This window comes from Mya arenaria, chromosome 13 (genome assembly GCF_026914265.1).
Source record: "Mya arenaria isolate MELC-2E11 chromosome 13, ASM2691426v1".
NCBI classification, from domain to species: Eukaryota; Metazoa; Mollusca; class Bivalvia; order Myida; family Myidae; genus Mya; species Mya arenaria.
In genome coordinates, this window is record NC_069134.1 from 29998675 (window position 1) to 30024023 (window position 25349).

Sequence of the window (25349 nt, forward strand, 5' to 3'; positions counted from 1 at the left end):
CAGGGTTAACACTTTAATAAAATAATACATAGTTGTATGTATACCGTTTATGCTCTGTTACCTAAAGCCAACGACTGCCTTTAGGTAAGCTTCGTCAAAACTGACGCCGTGTGCCTGCCTGATGGGAAATCACATTTTAACAATGTATATAGATAATATACGGAATAAATTACTAAACAGTTTCGACACATGGATAGTTTTGCAACAGCCCATCAGTCGGAAAGTTATTATGAATCACATGATTAGCGTTCTTTGAATCATCTTCCTCTAGAAAACTGTCCATTTCCCCTTCTTCCGTTCCAACCGTTCCGTTAACTCGATTCGCGTCGACCTTGACCTCCCTCACATTTTTCACGGGCACACTGACGGGAAAGCAGGAGGCGACGGCCGGTCGCAAGAGGAGGTAACCAACCCCAGCCCCAATAACTGCCGCCACGAGAATCCAAGCGTTCATTGACATGACGCATAACATCACTGTGTAACTGAGGGCTACTGTCAGCATCTTGTGGACGGCGTAGAGCACGTGTAGACTGCCGTCCACTAGAGAACTGGAACGCTTCGATCTGAAATAAGAAAATTATCAGGTGACTTCTGTTGCTCTGAAAATAATTAACGGTCAAATTAAGGATATTTTAAGATAGTGTTAAATTAATTCTAGAGATTTTAGTGCACGACAGCCTCCGACGACCGATGTTGTTGAACTCCAACTGTTGACCAAAATGTTGAAAAATTATCGTCATCTGCATCTATAGATACAAAAGGGTACGGTGTGTTGATCCAGGAGGTTGTACTCGACTCGAGTGGATTTTTGCAGATACCGATTTATCGAGAATTCAAAATCTCTAAACATCCACGAGAGTCCAATACGACCTCTCGGATCAAAACTCAATACTAGTAACCCTGGAGTTATATACATTATTTTGTTTATCAATTACCTAGAAGACACGTTATAACAAACTAAATTTCATTTAACAATAACTAATTTGCTTGATGACGTCATTTTAACATGGCGCAATAATACTTATTGTGTCAGCGGAGTGGAATACGACCGTTTTGCACTAGGCGGAATTCGCAGAAACAAATTTTCTATGTATGCCGGTATATCAGTAGAAGTAGTTTGATAAATTTAGTATTTTAACGTGTAGTTTGTATTATTGATTTTTAATTGGTTGTCATTGAATTGCATTCTTACTTAGCTAAATCAGATTCCCAAGAGTAAAGTCATTGAATTGAACTGCTAAATTGAAATCATTACTCGATCTACTTACAGCATAGTTAAATGAAAAGATTTCTAAGATTGAAAACCGTCCGGATACATCCGAGGTTGTTTTCGATGGAAAATGACCGAGATGTTCCGAATGACGTTATATATTGTTTAAAGATTTATGATGCGTTTTAACAGAATTAATGAACAGGAAACAGGACAATGATATCGTATTTGTTGAATTTGGACAGATCCCGAACACCATAGGCTATAACAATACTACTATCTGAAGTCAGCCAAAACGTTAAAGGTCAGTCATAAGAAAAACGAAAAATAATTTGTATACTCATTTTCCATTTTATATTACTTTCAATTATAAAAAATGAAAAACAAAAAGATGGTTTACACGCGGACCGTTATTTCATGCAAGAAGAGCCTATGGGTATACGACGATGGATGTCTTCATTCGAAAGTCGCTAACTGAAACTTTGACCAGACATTTATTTTTACTATCGCAAACTAAATTATATTATTATGCTTTCATTTATGTTGATTGCGTACTTGTTGGCAAAGGTCGCTGGCCTGGCAGCCTGTTTGAGGAGGAACCAGTAATTGATGCCTTCCAACAGCGCTGTTAGTACCACCACCGATATCATCGCTACCACCAGACCTATAACAGATACTGGCGTTGTAATTAAAACACAGGTATATAAACAAGGGCCTCCACCAGACCTATAACAGATATTGCCGCTGTAATTAAAACACAGGTATATATAAACAAGGACCTACACCAAACGTACAACATATATTGGCGCTGTAATTAAAACACAGGTATATAAACGAGGCCTACACCAGACCTATAACAGATATTGGCGCTGCAATTAAAACACAGGTATCGAAACAAGGGCCTACACTAGACCTATAACAGATATTGGCGCTGCAATTAAAACACAGGTATCGAAACAAGGGCCAACACTAGACCCATAACAGATATTGGCGCTGTAATTAAAGCACAGGTATATAAACAAGGGCCTACACTAGACCCATAACAAATATTGGCGCTGTAATTAAAACACAGATATATAAACAAGGGCCTACACTAGACCCATAACAATTGGCGCTGTATTTAAAACATATGTATAAAAACAAGGGCCTACACTAGATCTATAACATATCTTGGCGCTGCAATTCAAACACAGGTATATAAAGAAGGGCCTACACTAGACCTATAACATATATTGGCGCTGCAATTCAAACACATGTATATAAACAAGGGCCAACACTAGACCTATAACAGATATTGGCGCTGCAATTAAAACACAGGTATCGAAACAAGGGCCAACACTAGACATATAACATATATTGGCGCTGCAATTAAAACACAGGTATCGAAACAAGGGCCAACACTAGACCCATAACAGATATTGGCGCTGTAATTAAAGCACAGGTATATAAACAAGGGCCTACACTAGACCCATAACAAATATTGGCGCTGTAATTAAAACACAGATATATAAACAAGGGCCTACACTAGACCCATAACAATTGGCGCTGTATTTAAAACATATGTATAAAAACAAGGGGCTACACTAGATCTATAACATATCTTGGCGCTGCAATTCAAACACAGGTATATAAAGAAGGGCCTACACTAGACCTATAACATATATTGGCGCTGCAATTCAAACACAGGTATATAAACAAGGGCCTACACTAGACCTATAACAGATATTGGCGCTGCAATTAAAACACAGGTATCGAAACAAGGGCCAACACTAGACATATAACATATATTGGCGCTGTAATTAAAACAAAGGTATATAAACAAGGGCCTACACTAGACCCATAACAAATATTGGCGCTGTAATTAAAACACAGATATATAAACAAGGGCCTACACTAGACCCATAACAATTGGCGCTGTATTTAAAACATATGTATAAAAACAAGGGCCTACACTAGATCTATAACATATCTTGGCGCTGCAATTCAAACACAGGTATATAAAGAAGGGCCTACACTAGACCTATAACATATATTGGCGCTGCAATTCAAACACAGGTATATAAACAAGGGCCAACACTAGACCTATAACATATCTTGGCGCTGCAATTCAAACACAGGTATATAAACAAGGGCCAACACTAGACCTATAACATATATTGGCGCTGCAATTAAACCACAGGTATCGGAACAAGGGCCTACACTAGACCTATAACATATATTGGCGCTGCAATTAAAACACAGGTATCGAAACAAGGGCCTACACTAGACCTATAACAGATACTGGCGCTAAAATTAAACCACAGGTATCGGAACAAGGGCCTACACTAGACCTATAACATATATTGGCGCTGCAATTAAAACACAGGTATCGAAACAAGGGCCTAAACTAGACCTATAACATATATTGGCGCTGCAATTAAACCACAGGTATCGGAACAAGGGTCAACACTAGACCTATAACAGATACTGGCGCTAAAATTAAAACACAGGTATATAAACAAGGGCCTACACTAGACCTATAACATATATTGGCGCTGCAATTAAACCACAGGTATCGGAACAAGGACCTACACTAGACCTATAACATATATTGGCGCTGCAATTAAAACACAGGTATCGAAACAAGGGCCTACACTAGACCTATAACATATATTGGCGCTGCAATTAAACCACAGGTATCGGAACAAGGGCCTACACTAGACCTATAACATATATTGGCGCTGCAATTAAAACACAGGTATCGAAACAAGGGCCTAAACTAGACCTATAACACATATTGGCGCTGCAATTAAACCATAGGTGTCTGAACAAGGGTCAACACTAGACCTATAACATATATTGGCGCTGCAATCATAACACAGGTATCGAAACAAGGGCCAACACTAGACCTATAACAGATATTGGCGCTGCAATTATAACACAGGTATCGAAACAAGGGCCAACACTAGACCTATAACAGATATTGGCCCTGCAATTAAACCACAGGTATCGGAACAAGGGCCTACATTAGACCTATAACATATATTGGCGCTGTAATTATGCCACAGGTATCGGAACAAGGGCCTACACTAGACCTATAACATATATTGGCGCTGCAATTAAACCACAGGTATCGGAACAAGGGCCAACATTAGACCTATAACATATATTGGCGCTGCAATTAAAACACAGGTATCGAAACAAGGGCCTACACTAGACCTATAACATATATTGGCGCTGTAATTAAAACACAGGTATATAAACAAGGACCTACACTAGACCTATAACAGATATTGGCGCTGCAATTAGAACACAGGTATCGAAACAAGGGCCTACACTAGACCTATAACAGATATTGGCGATGCAATTAAAACACAGGTATATAAACAAGGGCCAACACTAGACCTATAACATATATTGGCGCTGCAATTAAAACACAGGTATATAAACAAGGGCCTACACTAGACCCATAACAGATATTGGCGCTGTAATTAAAACACAGATATATAAACAAGGACCTACACTAGACCCATAACATATATTGGCGCTGTAATTAAAACACAGGTATATAAACAAGGGTCAAAACTAGACCTATAACAGATATTGGCGCTGTAATTAAATCACAGGTATATAAACAAGGGTCTACACCAGACCTATAACAGATATTGGCGCTGTAATTAAAACAAAGGTATATAAACAAGGGCCTACACTAGACCTATAACATATATTGGCGCTGTAATTAAATCACAGGTATATAAACAAGGGTCAACACTAGACTTATAACATATATTGGCGCTGTAATTAAAACAAAGGTATATAAACAAGGGCCTACACTAGACCAATAACATATATTGGCGCTGTAATTAAATCACAGGTATATAAACAAGGGTCAACACTAGACCTATAACATATATTGGCGCTGTAATTAAAACAAAGGTATATAAACAAGGGCCTACACTAGACCTATAACAGATATTGGCGCTGTAATTAAAACACAGGTATAAGAACAAGGGCCAACACTAGACCCATAACATGTATTGGCGCTGTAATTAAAACACAGGTATATAAACAAGGGCCTACACTAGACCCATAACAGATATTGGCGCTGTATTTGAAACAAATGTATATAAACAACGGCCTACACTAGACCTATGACATATATTGGCGCTGTAATTAAACAACAGATATCGGAACAAGGGCCTACACTAGACCTATAGCATATATTGGCGCTGCAATTAAAACACAGGTATGGAAACAAGGGCCTACACTAGACCTAAAACATATATTGGCGCTGTAATTAAACAACAGATATCGGAACAAGGGCCTACACTAGACCTATAGCAGATATTGGCGCTGCAATTAAAACACAGGTATGGAAACAAGGGCCTACACTAGACCTATAACATATATTGGCGCTGCAATTAAAACACAGGTATCGAAACAAGGGCCAACAATAGACCTATAACAGATACTGGCGCTAAAATTAAACCACAGGTATCGGAACAAGGGCCTACACTAGACCTATAACATATATTGGCACTGCAATTAAACCACAGGTATCGGAACAAGGGCTTAAACTAGACCTATAACATATATTGGCGCTGCAATTAAACCACAGGTATCGGAACAAGAGCCAACAATAGACCTATAACAGATATTGGCGCTGCAATTAAAACACAGGTATCGAAACAAGGGCCTACACTAGACCCATAACAGATATTGGCGCTGTAATTAAAACACAGGTATATAAACAAGGGCCTATACTAGACCCTTAACAGATATTGGCGCTGTAATTAAAACACAGGTATATAAACAAGGGCCTACACTAGACCCATAACAGATATTGGCGCTGTAATTAAAACAAAGGTATATAAACAAGGGCCTACACTAGACCCATAACAGATATTGGCGCTGTAATTAAAACACAGGTATATAAACAAGGGCCTATACTAGACCCTTAACAGATATTGGCGCTGTAATTAAAACACAGGTATATAAACAAGGGCCTACACTAGACCCATAACAGATATTGGCGCTGTAATTAAAACACAGGTATATAAACAAGGGCCTATACTAGACCCTTAACAGATATTGGCGCTGTAATTAAAACAAAGGTATATAAACAAGGGCCTACACTAGACCCATAACAGATATTGGCGCTGTAATTAAAACAAAGGTATATAAACAAGGGCCTACACTAGACCCATAACAGATATTGGCGCTGTAATTAAAACACAGGTATATAAACAAGGGCCTATACTAGACCCATAACAGATATTGGCGCTGTAATTAAAACACAGGTATATAAACAAGGGCCTACACTAGACCCATAACAGATATTGGCGCTGTAATTAAAACAAAGGTATATAAACAAGGGCCTACACTAGACCCATAACAGATATTGGCGCTGTAATTAAAACACAGGTATATAAACAAGGGCCTATACTAGACCCTTAACAGATATTGGCGCTGTAATTAAAACACAGGTATATAAACAAGGGCCTACACTAGACCCATAACAGATATTGGCGCTGTAATTAAAACAAAGGTATATAAACAAGGGCCTACACTAGACCCATAACAGATATTGGCGCTGTAATTAAAACACAGGTATATAAACAAGGGCCTACACTAGACCCATAACAGATATTGGCGCTGTTATTAAACCACAGGTATATAAACAAGGGTCTACACTAGACCTATAACAGATATTGGCGATGCAATTAAAACACAGATATATAAACAAGGGCCTACACTAGACCTTTATTATATTTGCGTTGTAATTAAAACACAGGTATATAAACAAGGGCCTACTTGAGACCTATAACAGACACTGGCTCTGCAATGAGAACACAGGTATATAAACAAGGGCCAACACTAGACCTATCACAGATATTGGCGCTGTATTTAAAACACAGGTATATAAACAAGAGCCTACACCAGACCATATAGGAATTATGTCTATACCAAACCTCAAGTGAATCATGGAAAGGTTATTTATATCTTTATTAAAGGGACTCGCTCGTGTTTGGGCGTACGGTTTCTCGGTAATGCATCTAAAAACATTTATATTATAACTATTTTACTCTTTCATACAGAAATTGCAGGTGACATTTTAATTCTTATATTTTCTTAGATCACCGTTTTCTATGTTTTTATAACAACTTTTCGAAACAATTCTCCTTCTCACATGTGAATGGTATACATCGACAACGTGGGTCTGAATGAAGGCCAGGATATTCAAATACAGACCCTAGCAAGCCATGTTGGTTCAACATTTTGTATTTGAGTTGGTAAAATTTAAAGCAGCACTCTCACAGATTAACCATTTTTTACATATTTTTATTTTTATTTTTTGTCTTGGAATGAGCACTTTTTGCGTAAATATCTGTTAACCAATGGTAAAAGATTGCTGACAAAAGATCAGAATGCAGAATTTCATATTTCCGTTCGAAAATTAATGTTTAATGGCTTAAACCGCTACTAACGTTACTAACGGTTTAAGAAAAATGCATAATACATCAGTTTTTTTTAACTTAAATATAAAAATCTGCGATCTAATGTTTTGTCAGCAGTCTTATATTACTGGTTTCCATGGATTTTCCTAAAAATTGGCTCGTTCCAAGACAAAACAAAATGAAAAAGTTGTCAAAACTTTCAATCTGTGAGAGTGCAGCTTTAAGGGTTGGCGAGCAGGGATAAAAATCGAGCAATTTATTTACAGTCGCCTTTTGTACAAGAGTACTTACCACTTGGAGCTGAAATCTTCACATCTTTGATGAGGAAATCGCCTTGAAAATGTAATGTGAAGTACTGGAAAGGAATAATGGACCATTTTAAGTATTATTTAAAGAAAAAAGGCTTTATTATGTAAGTTTACGTGTCATAATATTTAAGTAAAACATTTATCGCAGAATACGTGTGTCTTTATTCTACGTAGTAGTGCATTCATACGGTCGTTTTCCCCTCTGCTGACGTCACTTAATAACAAATATCATTGCGCGATGTTTAAATGACGTCATAAAACAAAATAGTACGTAAGCATTTTTTAATGTAATAACGTGTCTTTTAAGTGATTAACAGTATAAATACATATTTGAGTATATACTAACAGAGTTATTACTACTGAATTTTGATCCGGCAGGTCGACTTCGATTCTCGTGGATTTTTTGCAGATATTGAAATCAGAATCTACAAAAATCCACTCGAGTCGAACACATCCTCTTTTTCTATTCAAATGTAAAACAATAGATCTATCTCGTGTCGTTTACAATATAAACTGCATTTCTGTCGTTTTCATTCGTATATTTGACAGATGAAATGAAACATAGCCAATAACATACCGGAGACATATGGTGCATTTTGTTGTGTTCCATGTCCCCGTGCATCATGTGTTCATGACCCATATTCCCGTGCATCATGTGTTCATGATCCATTTTCCTGTGCATCATGGGATCATGGCCCATTTTCTCGTGCATCATGTGACTATGGCCCATTTTCATGTGTTCATGACTCATGTTACCTTGCTGCATATAATCCATCTCCATTTGTTCATGCCGAGCACGTGTCATATTTATATGCACTATAGTCGTGTCCTATACGTAGCTACTGTCGATTTCAATTTATTCTGCCCTGTCTGTTTCCACGAAACAATACATTTTCTTTCTTACGGGAAAAAACACTTGTTTTTCCGGTTTTGCTTTTTTAACTACTTTATTTTTACTATTTATTTTTCTATTATTTTTTTGTAAATTTTATCTATTTTTTTTGGTATTCCATAACACACTAGCAAATATCCCTCCATTTTCTGAATAAAACAAACGTGTCGTTATTAGATGCCTCCCACTTTTTGACATTCAATCATTTGCCAAGAAAGTTAAAATCAATGCTTGTAAAGGAACAATTTGACGACTGCAATTTCAAACGCATGAAAAGATATGTAACAATGATTATACCTCACTGGCTACAATTAGTAACACGTATTTAAATATTTACTCTATTTTTAAACTCAACGCACATAAAAAACTACTTCGATAGAACAAATGCATTGTGGGTGTGTATAAAAAAGAATAGTATCAGAAAATAAACATCGCAAGGTTACAAAATATACCATGTGACCGCAAATATTAGAAAGAATGCATGTTTTCAATGATAAGATCGTCTGACAGTTTAAAGGTCTCTTTCTTTCAATAGTCGCGACTGGTAACTGCATAAGCATTCACTTAAAGATAACGTTCGCATTTTTCTTGCGTTTATACTGTATGAACTCAGTAGGGCACGCAAGCAAACTCCATGAAGTGCGCGACCTCTTCTGTATTTTAGAAATGTTACCAACAGCATACGTTTGTATAAAAAATAGCTGATATTTGTATCATCGAATATCATTGATTTAATGACGTCGCGCTTATCCAATAGGAGTGCAATATTGAAATAAACAATGACGTCATAACTCATTGTGTGTTATACAATATAAACGTCAAGTTTTATCTATACAAATTACCAGTGCAAGTATAAATGTTTGATATGCATGTGCAATCATGAAACAGGCTTTATCAATAAACTATGAACTAAAAGAAAGCAAATTAGATACAGAAAGATTAGCAGTTTCATTCTTCGTATATTTTGCTTGATAGCGAGGCTAAACAGAAATTTGTCACGATTTCCATACGTTTTCGAGCCAAATCTATTGCGTATTAGGTGCGCATCCGGCTGCCCATTGGTTGTGCGTCCATGCGGATGTAGACACATAGAAAAGACTCAATGATATTCAACCTGTTACATTTTTTTTTACAATAGTGGCGTACAATTCTGCCTTTATGTGTAAACGTATCTAAATTCAAACTTTGTGTATAACTGTTTTCGCTTTTAAATAATGCGATATGGGTGGTGGTGTAATGCTTTGGCTTGAGGACCAACGGTTAACCAACCATGTCATCGCACTGACATCTAAACCAGTTACATGTATATCTAGTAGAAAATATAAGTGTACCTTTTTGGTATCATATTCGCTAAACAAATCAGATAAGTTTACGTTGGCCATTTTTCTCCAGTTGTTTGGTTGGAATGAATTTCTGCTTTGGTAGCATATGACCTTTAAAAAATAGTGACATTCAACTTAAAATATTTATAAAAAAAAGTGTTCAGATTTATGAAAGGGACCATTCCACCTATTAATTAACTATGAATAACTGCAGTTTAAAAATATCAGAAAATCTAGAAATGCCTAAATAGCATTTTTTGCTGAGATTGTTAAATTAAAACAACTTACAGTTATTTTATGCTAGATCATTTGTAGGGGTGACCCTTTGGTAAATCTAAATACTAAAAATATTTTTTTCAAAGGTCATATGACACCCAAAGGAGAAGTCCATTCCCAACAAACTACTGTGATTTTTTTTTCTTTGTGTACTTTGTTTGTTAAACATATTTTGACGGTTTGGGTTTGTCAGCTATTTTGTCCATTTTGTAAAGTGTGGGTAAATGGCGGTTTGTGTTTGTTAGCCATTTTTCCATGTTGTAAAGTGTGGGTAACTGGCGGTTTGTGATTGTGAGCTAGTTTGTCCATCTCGTTAAGTGTGGTCTACTGGCGGTTTGTGTTTGTTAGCCATTTCTCCATGTTGTAAAGTGTGTGCACTTGTAACACCGAAATGAGAAGTTCATTCCCAAAAACTACTGTTTCTATTTGTATTATGTCTGTAAAAAATAATTATGTTTCCCAGTCTTGCATGGCCGGTTGGCGGTTTGGGTTTGTCAGCCATTTTGTCCATGTTTAAAAGTGTGGGCTACTGACGGTTTGGGTTTGTTAGCCATTTTTCCATGTTGTAAAGTGTGGGCTACTGACGGTTTGGGTTTGTCAGCCGTTTTGTCCATGTTGAAAAGTGCGGGCTACTGACGGTTTGGGTTTGTTAGCCATTTTTCCATGTGGTAGTGTGTGTAACTGGCGGTTTGTGTTTGTTAGCCATTTTTCCATGTGGTAAAGTGTGGGCTACTGGCGGTTTGGGTTTGTGAGCTATTTTGTCCATCTCGTGAAGTGTGGTCTACTGGCGTTTTGTGTTTGTTAGCCATTTTTCCATGTTGTAAAATGTGTGTACTTGTAACACCGAAAGGAGGAGTTCATTCACCAAAAAACTACTGTGATATTTTGTATTTGTACTATGTCTGAAAAAAAAGTAATTATGTTTCCCAGGCTTGCATGGCCGGTTGGCGGTTGGGGTTTGTCAGCCATTTTGTCCATGTTTAAAAGTGTGGGCTACTGACGGTTTGGGTTTGTCAGCCATTTTGTCCATGTTTAAAAGTGCGGGCTACTGACGGTTTGGGTTTGTCAGCCGTTTTGTCCATGGTGAAAAGTGAGGGATGCTCTGGTTTGGGTTTGTTAGCCGTTTTGTCCATGTTGAAAAGTGTGGGCTACTGACGGTTTGGGTGTGTCAGCCGTTTTGTCCATGTTGAAAAGTGTGGGCTACTGACGGTTTGGGTTTGTCAGCCGTTTTGTCCATGGTGAAAAGTGTGGGCTACTGACGGTTTGGGTTTGTCAGCCGTTTTTTCCATGTTGAAAAGTGTGGGATACTAACGGTTTGGGTTTGTCAGCCGTTTTGTCCATGGTGAAAAGTGTGGGCTACTGACGGTTTGGGTTTGTTAGCCATTTTCCCATGTGGTAAAGTGTGGGCTACTGACGGTTTGGGTTTGTCAGCCATTTTGTCCATGGTGAAAAGTGTGGGCTACTGACGGTTTGGGTTTGTCAGCCGTTTTGTCCATGTTGAAAAGTGTGGGCTACTGACGGTTTGGGTTTGTCAGCCGTTTTGTCCATGGTGAAAAGTGTGGGCTACTGACGGTTTGGGTTTGTCAGCCGTTTTGTCCATGTTGAAAAGTGTGGGCTACTGACGGTTTGGGTTTTTCAGCCGTTTTGTCCATGTTGAAAAGTGTGGGCTACTGACGGTTTGGGTTTGTCAGCCGTTTTGTCCATGTTGAAAAGTGTGGGCTACTGACGGTTTGGGTTTGTCAGCCGTTTTGTCCATGGTGAAAAGTGTGGGCTACTGACGGTTTGGGTTTGTTAGCCATTTTTCCATGTGGTAAAGTGTGGGCTACTGACGGTTTGGGTTTGTCAGCCATTTTGTCCATGGTGAAAAGTGTGGGCTACTGACGGTTTGGGTTTGTCAGCCGTTTTGTCCATGTTGAAAAGTGTGGGCTACTGACGGTTTGGGTTTGTCAGCCGTTTTGTCCATGTTGAAAAGTGTGGGCTACTGACGGTTTGGGTTTGTCAGCCGTTTTGTCCATGGTGAAAAGTGAGGGATGCTCTGGTTTGGGTTTGTTAGCCGTTTTGTCCATGTTGAAAAGTGTGGGCTACTGACGGTTTAGGTTTGTCAGCCTTTTTGTCCATGTTGAAAAGTGTGGGCTACTGACGGTTTGGGTTTGTCAGCCGTTTTGTCCATGGTGAAAAGTGTGGGCTACTGACGGTTTGGGTTTGTCAGCCGTTTTGTCCATGGTGAAAAGTGTGGGCTACTGACGGTTTGGGTTTGTCAGCCGTTTTGTCCATGTTGAAAAGTGTGGGCTACTGACGGTTTGGGTTTGTCAGCCATTTTGTCCATGGTGAAAAGTGTGGGCTACTGACGGTTTGGGTTTGTCAGCCGTTTTGTCCATGTTGAAAAGTGTGGGCTACTGACGGTTTGGGTTTGTCAGCCGTTTTGTCCATGGTGAAAAGTGTGGGCTACTGACGGTTTGGGTTTGTCAGCCGTTTTGTCCATGGTGAAAAGTGAGGGATGCTGGCGGTTTGGGTTCGTCAGCCATTTTTTCCATGTTTTAAAGTGTTGGGTACGGGCGGTTTAGGTTTGTCAGCCATTTTGTCCATGTTGTAAGGTTTGGGGTGCTGGCGGTTTGGGTTTGTCAGTCATTTTTACATGCTGTATAATTTCGGGTTACTTGCGGTTTGGGTTTAGTTTGCCAGCACATACGTTCGTTTTGCCTTACGTACACGACCGTATCTATCAGTCACGTTTGTAAAACAGTAATCGCTAAGTCTAACTGCCGGGTTTATCGTCACTTCATTTGCGGCTTTTATTTGCTAAAACATCTTACCATAAGCTGGTGTTTTGTCTGTCACGTGCTCAAGTAAATAAAAAGTTAAACAGTCTCTGTTATTTCAAAAATTGAACTAATATTTTTGTTTTTTAGAATTTATTGTTTTACCCCTTCAAATATATTTTGCACTGTGGAAGGCCCTTAACTGACATTGGTTCTAAATGCGTTTTACATATTATGTTCTTTAAACTTTCATATTGCAAAACTAGCTGATAAGAAAAAAAACACATTTTAAATTCAGTTTAAACCAGTTTGCCATTTTTATTGTACTAAATTTACATTTACGTTTTTTTTGCATGTGTTTAAATGTGTGAGAAAACTATCTAAACCGTTTTAAAGGTCGGTATACTAGACATGCAGCAGAGCAGACCAAGTGTCTTGATCCAGATTAAAGTTTTTGTCTCAAATATTTCGGTTATGACGTTAACTTTATGACCGTGCATCCGTCAATTTAGAAATCAAATGGATCTATCATTTGACAACAATGAACATGTTGCTATCAAGACGGAGAAAAATACACAAGTTCTCATGCAACAAAGTGAACACTTTAATAAAACAATACACAGTTGTATGTATACCGTTTATGCTCCGTTACCTAAAGCCAACGACTGCTTTTAAGTAAGCTTCATCAAAACTGACGCCGTGTGCCTGATGGGAAATCACATTTTAACCATGTATATAGATAGTATACGGAATAAATTACTAAACAGTTTCGACACATGTATAGTTTTGCAACAGCCCATCAGTCGGAAAGTTATTATGAATCACATCATTAGCTTTCTTTGAATCATCTTCCTCTAGAAAACTGTCCATTTCCCCTTCTTCCGTTCCATCCGTTCCGTTAACATCGTTCGCGGCGACCTTGACCTCCTTCACATTTTTCACGGGCACACTGACGGGAAAGCAGGAGGCAACGGCCGGCCGCAATAGGAGGTAACCAACCCCAGCCCCAATAACCGCCGCCACGAGAATCCAAGCGTTCATTGTCATGACGCACAACATCACTGTGTAGCTGAGGGCTACTGTCAGCATCTTGTGGACGGCGTAGAGAACGTGTAGACTGCCGTCCACTAGAGAACTGGAACGCTTCGATCTGAAATAAGGAAATTATCAGGTGGCTTCTGTTGCTCTGAAAATATTTACCGGTCAAATTAAGGATATTTTAAGATAGTGTTAAAATAATTCTAGAGATTTTAGTGCACGACAGCCGCCGACGACCGATGTTGTTGAACTCCAGCTGTTGACCAAAATGTTGAAACGGTATCGTCATCTGCATCTATAGATACAAAAGGGTACGGTGTGTTGATCCAGGAGGTTGTACTCGACTCGAGTGGATTTTTGCAGATATCGATTTATCGAGAATTCAAAATCTGCAAACATCCACGAGAGTCCAATACGACCTCTCGGATCAAAACTCAATACTAGTAACCCTATATTATACATTATTGGTTTTCAATTACCTAGAAGACATGTTATAGCATACTAAATTTCATTTCACGATACACTGATTTATTTGATGACGTCATTTTAACATGGCGCAATAATACTTGTTATGACGTAACGTGCACTAGGTGGAAAACGCAGAAACGTATTTTGCGATAAGTATTACTTGACGATTTATGATGCATTACAACAGAATAAATGAACAGGAAACACGACAATAATATTGTATTTGTTATTTTTGGACTGATTCCGAACGCCACAGGCTTTAACAATATTACTATCTGAAGTCAGCCGAAACACTATAGGTCAGTCATAAGAAAAAACGAAAATTGATTTGTATGTTCCTTTTTCGTTTTTTTTTTTTAACTTTTAATGATAAAAAAACGAAAAGACGGTATATACTCGGACCGTTATCACTAATTGAAACATTGACCAGACATTTAATTTTACTGAATTTATAATTATGCTCTCGTGTATACTGCGTGCGTACTTGTTGGCAAAGCCCGCTCGCCTGGCAGCCTGTTGGAGGTGGAGACAGTAATTGATGCCTTCCAACAGCGCTGTCAGCACCATTACCAATATCATCGCCAGCACCTGACCTACAACAGACATTGGCGCTGCAATTCAAACACAGATATATAAACAAGAGTCAACACCAGATCTATAACATCTAACAACGGACATTAAAGCTACATTCGACATACATGTTTAAACATAAGAGCCAGCAACACCAGACCTATAACAATCACATGTTTTCGTACAGTAAAGCTGCAATTGACACACATGTTTATGAACAAGGGCTAACAACACCAGACCTTGTTTTGTTGTTTATTTGAGTTTATCAAGGTCTGCCCGCGCCCATTGGCTGCATTATGGCTTGACCCCGCCGTGACGCCATCACGACTTAAATTGTGTTTGAATGCCATAAGTGACATGAGATAGAAGTGACAGCAATTCGCAGTCAAATCCAGACATTGGAATACTTGAAGAAACAGAGTGAGATACAAGAAATCCGGGTGCGATACCCTAGCTCTTTGCGAAGAGACCTCTTGGTTCTTTAACGTGCTCAGTGTAAAGCACCGATACACGGGATACAACTTTCCTGGGTAGGACCAGTACTGAGTACACCACTTTCCCAAGCACTACCCTTTAAATGCCGAGCGCCAGGCAAGGGAGCTACTTGTACCAGCTTTTAACGTCTTTCGGTATGACGCGGCCGGGGATCGAACCCACGACCTCCCGCTCCGTAGGCGGACGCTTAACCACAAGGCCACGGAGACGGTTAACACCAGACCTACAACAGAAACATGTTTACAAACATTAAAGCTGCAATCGCAAACGTGAGTAAAACAGGAGCCATGAACCACAGACCTTTAACATGGATGTCTGCATACTGTTATAACATACATTGGCGCTGCAATTGACGCAATGGTGACAATCTAGAGACAGCAGGCCCAGACCGATAACATGGACAAGAGCACCGACATTAAACATTAAACATGCAATTGACGCACACATGTTTATAAACGAGAGCCAGCATGCACTGGCAAAAAACATATACACGTGTAAACAGCTACATTAAAGCTACAATTGGCACACCCGTGTATAAACACATGTACACAGACATCGACGCTTTAAATGACACACAGGTGTATAAAAACCAGACCTAGAACATGAACATGTACACAGACATTGACGTTACACTTGCCATACACGTGTATAAACCATGGATGCAAACGAATATTCGATCAAACATTTGGTTTTCGAATGTCAAAATCGGTATTCGAATTGTTGAATAAATATTTTGCCTACAACTCTGTTGTTGGTGTTTAATATTCGTTTGTCTTGATTTTACAACGATTGTCCCATAATACCAGAGGTGTGAATTCGATTACAATACACTATACACCCGTCATATGTCATTTAGGGACATATCATAGGGTACTAAAAAGTCCCCGTAATTTTACAATAACTGGCCGTAAGACAAGTGACACAAAAATCCAATTATTTTCAGTAAATTTAAATGCCTCTACCAATTAAGGAATAAACTAGTTCCCGAGTTGGTTTGGTTTTTCCATAGTTTTTTAGTAGAGGTCAATCCCAGAACGAGGCTGCTCGTCTTACGGAAAGACCCTCCATTTGCGTATAACGCCATTTGACCAGAAATCCATTTTAGTTCACGTTGTTTACAAATATGATGGCAGAGGAATACAAATTAAAAGTTTTTGTTTTTTTCGTTTGTTCATAATGTTTTAGTTTTTGTCTTTCTGAAAAGAGGAATTTCAGAGGCTCATTTGGTGAAAATTCAGGGTCCGCCGCGCGTAGTGGTTACGACAAAGTAGAACTTAAATTCCCCGGCTATTACTTTAGCGAATATTATAATAGTTTACTTCAACTTTTAAAAGATGTAGTTTGGTAATCGAATATTCGAATATTCGTTCGAAAGAATTACCGAATATTCGAATATCAATTTTGCCATTCGTTTGCATCCCTAGTATAAACACCAGACCTAGAACATAGACATAGCTCACATACATTGACGATACACTTGCCATACAAGTGTATACACACCAGACCCATAACGTATACATAGCACATACATTGATGCTACAATTGACACACAGGTGTATACACACCAGACCTATAACGTGTACATAGCACATACATTGATGCTACAATTGACACACAGATGTATAAACACCAGACCTATAACGTATACATAGCACATACATTGATGCTACAATTGACACACAGGTGTATAAACACCAGACCAATAACGTGTACGTGTAAACATACATTATTCGACCAATTTGGGGACTGTTATTGGACATGCTACACACGCATTTATTGTGAATATGACTACAAAGTTGCATATTTTATTATTATATATACGTATATGGGTTATGAGCAAGTTTGAGATCGACGTCAAAGACGAAGACGACACCAAGGTTATGACAATAACTCGGTCCTTTCCCCCATGTGTTGATGTTATGTGAAAAACATAATTCCATAATTTTAATATGTTACAATTATCGAAGCGATGTTTTGTTTTCATAATGTTAACGAAACCATTCATTCGGTATATTAAGAATTCTTTTTATTGAAAAATTACTTAAGCATAACGAATTAAATGAGGCAAGCAGTAGACAGCGATAGGTTTAAGTCATTTGTACAGAAGTAAATGTAAAATGTTTTTTTTATTTACTTCTATTAGCTTCGAGCATTTGATGGATGTTCAACATTTGAAAATGTAAATATACCCCATTCAGACCAAATATGTTAATACCGCACCTCAAGTGAATCATGAGAAGGTTATTCGATATCTTTATTAAAGGGACTCGCTCATGTTTGGGCGTATGTGTTCTCTTTAATGCATCTGAAAACACTTATAACTAATTTATTCTTTGATACCAAAGTTGCAGAGAAAATACTCTTAAAATAAAATAGTATAACAAACTATTCTGCTTTTAGTGGGTTGCGAGCCCACGAAGGTACAGTCAAGGAAAATGTAGAAAACTGACAACAAAACCGTACGCCCACACATACTCGTACAAATTGAAAGAGATAACTTAACGTTTAAGTCTTTTGTTAAACCGCGTTACTAACGCTATTCAAATCGTGGAATTCAACGCAATTATTAATTTTGAGCATATATCAACATTTCATGAAGGGTTCCAGTCGTCAGTATCTTACTTCCTAGCTTGACGCTCCTACTAAATGATATGCCGCACATTATTCCGTCATACAAACAATGAGTGCATTTTACAAAAACACGAGCGAGTCCCTGGGTAACTGACACAAGAGAAACTAGGTTACTTTCTCAAATAACAATATAGCCTATATGAATTAATTGCTAGATCCTCATCCATTTTTTAAATGGGGGCGGGCGTGACATTTAATTTAATTTAAATTAAGATGACTGTTCACTGTTGAATATGTGTTTTATGCTTTTTATTGCACAAGGGGCCACATGTGTTTCTAGACGCACCACAAAGAACATCGTAACAATAATCCTGTTTTACATGTGAATGTTATTACATTGACATCGAAGGTATGAATAAACGCAGTTACTGGACAGTACCGAACCGACACGCAAATACAGACCCTAGTTAACAGTTTCATTTGAGTCAGTAAAAAATAAGGGGTGGCGGAAAGGGGGGGGGGGCAGACGGGGATGAAAATCTAGCAATTAATTTATCGCATTTAGTACAAAGTACTTACCACTTGGAGCTGAAATCTTCACATCTTTGATGAGGAAATCGCCTTGAAATTGTAATGTGAAGTACTGGAAAGGAATAATGGAGCACTTTCAGTATTATTTAAAAAAAGGCTTTATTTTATATGTGTCATAAACATGCGAGTATAAAATATATCGTAGAATGCGTTTGTTCATATCCCATGAAGTAGTGCATTCATACGGTCTTTCTTTCCTCCGCTGACGTCACGTCATAACAAATATCATTGCGCGATGTTTAAATGACGTCATAAAAAGAAATAGTGCGTATTTAAAAAAGCAATTTATAATGTAATTTCGTGTCTTTTTAGTGATGAAAAGTATATCTACATAATGAAGTATATACTAACAAGTTATAACTACTGAGTTTTGATCCGGCAGGTCGATTTCGACTCTCGTGGATCTTTTGCAAATTTTGAAATCCGAATCCACAAAAACACGCTCGAGTCGAACACAACCTCCTTTTCTATTTTAAATGTAAAAATAATCTATCTCATTGCAATATAAACTGTACTTCTGTCGTCTTCATAAGTATGTTTGACATATGACAATGAAATATTAGCCAAAAACATACCGGAGACATATGATGCATTTTGTTGTGTCCCATGTTCCCGTGCATCATGTGTTCATGGCCCATATTCCCGTGCATCATGTGTTCATGATCCATATTCCCGTGTATCATGTGTTCATGATCCATTTTTTCGTGTATCATGTGTTCATGGCCCATTTTCTCGTGCATCATGTGATCATGGTCCATCTTCTCGTGCATCATATGATCATGGCCCATTTTCTCGTGCATCATGTGTTCATGACTTATGTTACCTTGCTGCATATAATCCATCTCCATTTGATTATGCCCAGCACGTGTCATATTTGTATGCACCATCTTAAAATGTCCTTTACGTAGCAACTGACGTCACCAACTATTCTTTGTCTGTTTCCACGTGATAATGTATTTTCTATTATAACAGAAAAAAACAACTAGTTATTCCGAGATTTTGAAATTATCAAAAAAACATGTTTTTTTTACTGGTTTTTTTCCTTATCTTTTTTTTTTAAATTTATCACATTACTTGTATTCCATTAAACACTGGCCTATATTCCCCATTTTGAATAAATCACCTACTTGTCGTTTTTAGACGTCTACCACGTTTTGATTTTTAAAGGAAGTAAAGGTCAATGCTTGTAAAAGGAACATTGTCGAATGCAATTTCAAACGCATGAAAAGGTGTGTTACAATAAATATACCTCTTGAATAAAATTACAATAGTTAAAATTAGGAGCACATATTCAAATATTGACTCAAATTTTCAAATCTCAACGCAAATAAAAAACTACTTTAAGAAGAACTGCATTGTGGGTGTGTATGGTATAAATAATAAGAAAATAACCTGGCAGTATATAAGTTATCCTATAGACTCCATGTGCACCGATCCGCGTCACCCATACGCAGTTACCCATCCATGTGGCCGCAAATATTACTTTTCAATGATAATATCGTCTGACAGGTAAAAGGTCATTTTCTTTTAAAAGTGGCGACTGTTCACTTTATTTGCATTCCTAAGTGTTTGATAGTGATATACAACCCTAAAACAGGCCTTATCAATGAACTATGAACTAAAAAACATTTAAATTTGATAAAGAAAGATTAACAGTTCAATTCTTCGCTTGTCTTGTTTCATGGTGAAGCTTAACAGCACGACTTCTGTATGTTTAGAGCCAAGCCTTGTGGGCATTAGGTGTGCAGCCGGGTGCACATGGAATAGACCCAACCATCATATTCAACCTGTTAAGTTTTGATGCATGTTCTCCGTAGTATATATTTGATATGTTTGTAATGCAGTCAAAATGTAATACTAAATGGTATATTGACTATTGTTTATATATATGATCATGTTAATGGATGATGAACTGTATGTTTAAATCCAAATAAATTATTCTGTTTTGTTCCTGTTATTGTTTTTACCTATTAAATATACAAAATACAAAATAAAAATGATTATATAAGCTATATTTTCAAATAAAATGCTGAAACAAATAATAAGTATAATGTAGTGCTTAAGGGGGTCGGGAGAAAGGAGAGGGAGTATAAGTGGTGTCAACAACAAATCAACTTATCCTTTCTTACATCTTAATGTTGTGGACAAAATTATATACTTGTTCCCTTTTACGTATGCGGACTGTGGCTGCGGACAAACTATGGATGCAGACTGATAGAGTGGATACTGACTGAGAGTCTGGAAGCGGACTGAGACTGTGGGTGCGTACTGACACTGAGAGTATGTTTGCAAACTGAGAGTGTGGCTGAAGACCAGGGGCGGTATTCATAAAACTTTTTAAGTCATTTCCTAACTTAAGTCACTTTCCTATCTTTTGTATCACTTTAGTCATATGAAATAAAAAAATAAAGAATTTCCAAAATACATTATTTTCTTTGAACTTATTGAAAAAACAACAACAACATACTGTAATGTTAAAAACACTTATACATTTCTTTTAATTTGACAATGAAAAATTTAAGAAATTGACTTAAGATAGGAAATGACTTAAGAAGTTTTATGAATACCGCCCCTGAGACTTAAAGTGTGGATGCGGACTGAAACTGCGGGTGTGCACTGAGAGTGTGGATGCGGACTGAGACTGTGGATGCGGACTGCGACTGTGGCTGAGGACTGAGAGTCTAGATGAGGACTGAGACTGTGAATGAGGATTGAGACTGTGGATGCGGACTAAGATTGTTAATGCAGACTGAAACAGCGGAGGCAGACTGAGACTGTGGATGCGGACTGGGACTGTGGTTGAGGACTGAGGCTGTGTATGCTGACTGAAACTGTGGATGCGGACTGGGACTGTGTATGCGGACTGAGACTGTGGTTGAGGACTGACACTGTGTATGCGGACTGAGACTGTGGTTGAGGACTGAGACTGTGTATGCGGACTGAGACTGTGGATGCGGACTAAGATTGTTAATGCAGACTGAAACAGCGGAGGCAGACTGAAACTGTGGATGCGGACTGGGACTGTGGTTGAGGACTGAGACTGTGGTTGAAGACTGACACTGTGTATGCGGACTGACACTGTGGTTGAGGACTGAGACTGTGTATGCGGACTGAGACTGTGGATACATATTATGTGGATGAGTACTGAGACATTTGATGTAGACGGACTCTATGGATGCGGACTGCGTACGATTGACTACAGGTCTATAGGAAAGCACAATTACCTGCCTTGGTTTCGATTTCCTTATTATGGCTTGAAAAGGTCAGGGGTGGTATTCATAAAACATCTTAAGCCATTTCTTAACTTAAGTCAATTTTCTAAAGAAAGGAAAGAATGACTGTCTTTTTTAATTAATTATTTATTATAAATCAATTCTGTGAACATAGTAGTTCAGATATTATCAAGCGATACTATCATATGATAACTGAGATACTTAACTAAAGAAAACGACTTAAGTTAAAAAAATGACTTAAGATAATTTATATTAAGTGTATAGAAATGAGAACTCCAATACAGTTAAGTTTAAAACGGTGTGGTTTCCTGAAAAATAATCTACTTCCCTTTACTTGTAACAAGAATCACACACATTTCTCTTGCCATTGTAAAATAATTTTCTTACTCTAGGGTAATGTAAGAACAACGCATATTTCACTTACCATTGGTTAACAGAAAGTGAAAGTATTTTTGTGAAAGGCTATAGCTTTTGTTATATTTACATGTATTTCTCACAGAAAGTGAAAGTATTTTTGTGAAAGGCTATAGCTTTTGTTATATTTACATGTATTTCTCACAGAAAGTGAAAGTATTTTTGTGAAAGGTTATAGCTTTTGTTATATTTACATGTATTTCTCACAGAAAGTGAAAGTATTTTTGTGAAAGGCTATAGCTTTTGTTATATTTACATGTATTTCTCACAGAAAGTGAAAGTATTTTTGTGAAAGGTTATAGCTTTTGTTATATTTACATGTATTTCTCATGTTTCCTGTAAATATTATTTTCATAATTACATATTCAGTGACCTAACATGCTAAAGGTTTTATCCAAATTTACTTATTTCTGGCTGAACCAGTTTTTAACATAAATTAGAGTAATGCTAGTTTTATTCCACCAGAAAGACACACGTGCAAAATCATTTTATGCCTGCAAAAAATATAAAAATACGATACACAATTTTTAAAATATATTAACACTATATACACACATATATAATTCCATTACTCCAATAATCCTTTAAAGCCACCGATAAACTGATGCATACATTACGTTGAACATCTAGGCCACACCAATCTAATAATATTCTTGTACGGCTATTGGCCGAGAACAATTGGAGCGAGCGAACGAATTAAAAATAAACTGGGCTAACAAAATGTAAAAAGCGATCTGAGATGACCATGAACTCGGCCACGATTTACGGGATTTGGCTGGCATCCAAGTTCTTAAAATTATCAAATTGAGTTATTTTACTTACTTATAAAATATAAACAAAGACCCACAGCAACTGGCATACACTTATTTAAAACAAACTGTTTTTAATCAAAGCTTAAAGTGAATCCGTTTTCAATAGCGTAACTAAATCTTTTCGGCAAAATAAAACATTTCCCGTTGTATTCTTAAATATCTATCAACAAACGAGCTCTTACCTTTCCGTTTGATGTTATTTCATAATTTTAATTTTTGTTTACATTTCTGAACCATTCTCAAAACTGTACACATTGTCGATTTTTATTACATTAGCTTCAAAAATAAGAAAGTAGATCAAAGGGTCACAATCAATGTCATTAAAGCACAGACTTGATATTTGTTTTCAAAACTTAACACATGGTCCAAATATCATTGCTGTAGCTTCAAAAATAAGAAAATCGGTGGAAAGGTCACAGTCAGGGTAATCCCAAAACACCATTGATATTTGTTTTCAAATTGTGCACATGGTTCAAATTTCTTTGCTGTAGCTTCAAAAATAAGAAAGAAGGTCAAACGTGGTGGGGCCAGCTTTGACCCCGGTGACTTAATTTGATGTTGGTAGAGGACCACTTTATGATGCTACATACAAATAATTAAATGTCTGGGCCTAACGTTTTTTTTACACGAGGATTTTCAAAGATTTACCTATACAAGTCTACAGGAAACATAAGAATTTGGGGGCTTGGCCAGTTTTGACTCCAGGGGCATTATTTGATTTTCACAAGCGGTTGTGTACAGACAGACGCACGGACGACGGACGCGGTGTCATCCCATAGCACTTCTGGCCCAGTACAGCAAAAAATCAACCAACCCTCTACTTGATATAGCTGCCTGCACACTGACAGATTTGATACAGTTGCCTGCACACTGATCAGTCAAGAAGATTTGTCAAAGTTTACCCTATCTAAACTGTTATAAATTGCTTAAAGTATAAAAAAATGCATTGTCTATACTTATATATAATACCATAAAGTCACAACTATTATAAATCAACATCTTTAAAGAATTAAAAAACCTTCCAGCTATTCAAAATCCATATGAAGCAAGACACATCAGACCTACAAAATATATGTAAATTATTCTACCTCAACATACACAGCATAGTTATCCTTGAGTATACATGTATTAATACATGAAACAAGAAGGCATGACTGCAAAAAACACAGCTGAAAGAAACAATATTGCAGAACTGGTAGAAACAAGATGGCATGACTGCAATAAAAAAGATGGCGCCATGGTTGTCAACATCGCCATTTAGGTTTTCATCCCCAAATGTTGAAACCAAAACGGTGGATGAAATCATTGACGAAATTATGGCCAAACATGCTTCACCAGAGGAAATAATAATTACCAATGATCGGTAGATGCGACAGCACTGACAGAGAAGTCGCCTTTAGAATATGCATTTTAGGAGTGTACTCAAATGATTGACGGCATAAAATGATCGGAAAAATATGCGCAGATGTAACAAACTTAGCGTTTTCTTTTCTTGGGGCGAAGGACTAAGTCGCGATGGCCCTAACATGATTCCGTAGTTTTTAATTCGACAGTGTTTCTTCGTGATTTTTATACGGACGGTTTGGGGAAGTCATGATCTTGCCTTTTAAAAATCTTAATAAGCGAGATCATCCTTTCGTCCAGTATTCTACGTGAAAACAATGAAAGGGAGTCTTTCGAATTTTATAGAGTTAGACACCGTAATAAATATTTCGTGTGGAATGCGACCACAATACTTGTTGCAATGATAAAACATCATAAAAAGTTCAAAGTAGAGTTACACATACATGCATGTAAAGTGTTAATAATTATAAAAAATAATGACATTTTGTCGAAAAGCGTGTGTAATGCTATTGAAAATAACAATAAGGCGCACAATATAGGACAGGTCGATGCAAAAACATATTAATTTATTTTTAAATTTATTGCATCATGTTTAATTCATTTGACTTA

At 37.5% G+C, this 25349-nt stretch overlaps 2 protein-coding genes across 11 annotated transcripts; both read right to left on the minus strand.

The window, feature by feature from the left end:
* LOC128214840 (probable low affinity copper uptake protein 2) lies at nucleotides 1-9204 on the minus strand. 2 transcript variants are annotated; one of them, XM_052921517.1, is made up of 4 exons: nucleotides 8712-9204; nucleotides 7939-8002; nucleotides 1766-1874; nucleotides 1-563 (listed from the first exon to the last, which is right to left on the minus strand). In XM_052921517.1, the coding sequence occupies exons 1-4, from the start codon at nucleotides 8742-8744 to the stop codon at nucleotides 173-175; spliced, it is 597 nt and encodes a 198-aa protein (XP_052777477.1). In that variant the 5' UTR covers nucleotides 8745-9204; the 3' UTR covers nucleotides 1-172. The 2 variants fall into 2 exon arrangements, with proteins under 2 accessions (XP_052777477.1, XP_052777476.1); XM_052921516.1 differs by having other exon boundaries at nucleotides 8533-9204.
* Nucleotides 9205-13792: 4588 nt separating this feature from the next.
* On the minus strand, nucleotides 13793-24500 carry LOC128215598 (uncharacterized). Of its 9 annotated transcripts, none has more exons than XM_052922317.1 (5): nucleotides 24485-24500; nucleotides 19513-19897; nucleotides 18926-18989; nucleotides 15195-15321; nucleotides 13793-14354 (listed from the first exon to the last, which is right to left on the minus strand). In XM_052922317.1, the coding sequence occupies exons 2-5, from the start codon at nucleotides 19822-19824 to the stop codon at nucleotides 13964-13966; spliced, it is 894 nt and encodes a 297-aa protein (XP_052778277.1). In that variant the 5' UTR covers nucleotides 19825-19897; nucleotides 24485-24500; the 3' UTR covers nucleotides 13793-13963. The 9 variants fall into 9 exon arrangements, with proteins under 9 accessions (XP_052778277.1, XP_052778278.1, XP_052778273.1 ...); XM_052922318.1 differs by lacking the exon at nucleotides 24485-24500 and adding an exon at nucleotides 23579-23594; XM_052922313.1 differs by lacking the exon at nucleotides 24485-24500 and adding an exon at nucleotides 23140-23238.
* Nucleotides 24501-25349: the final 849 nt, after the last annotated feature.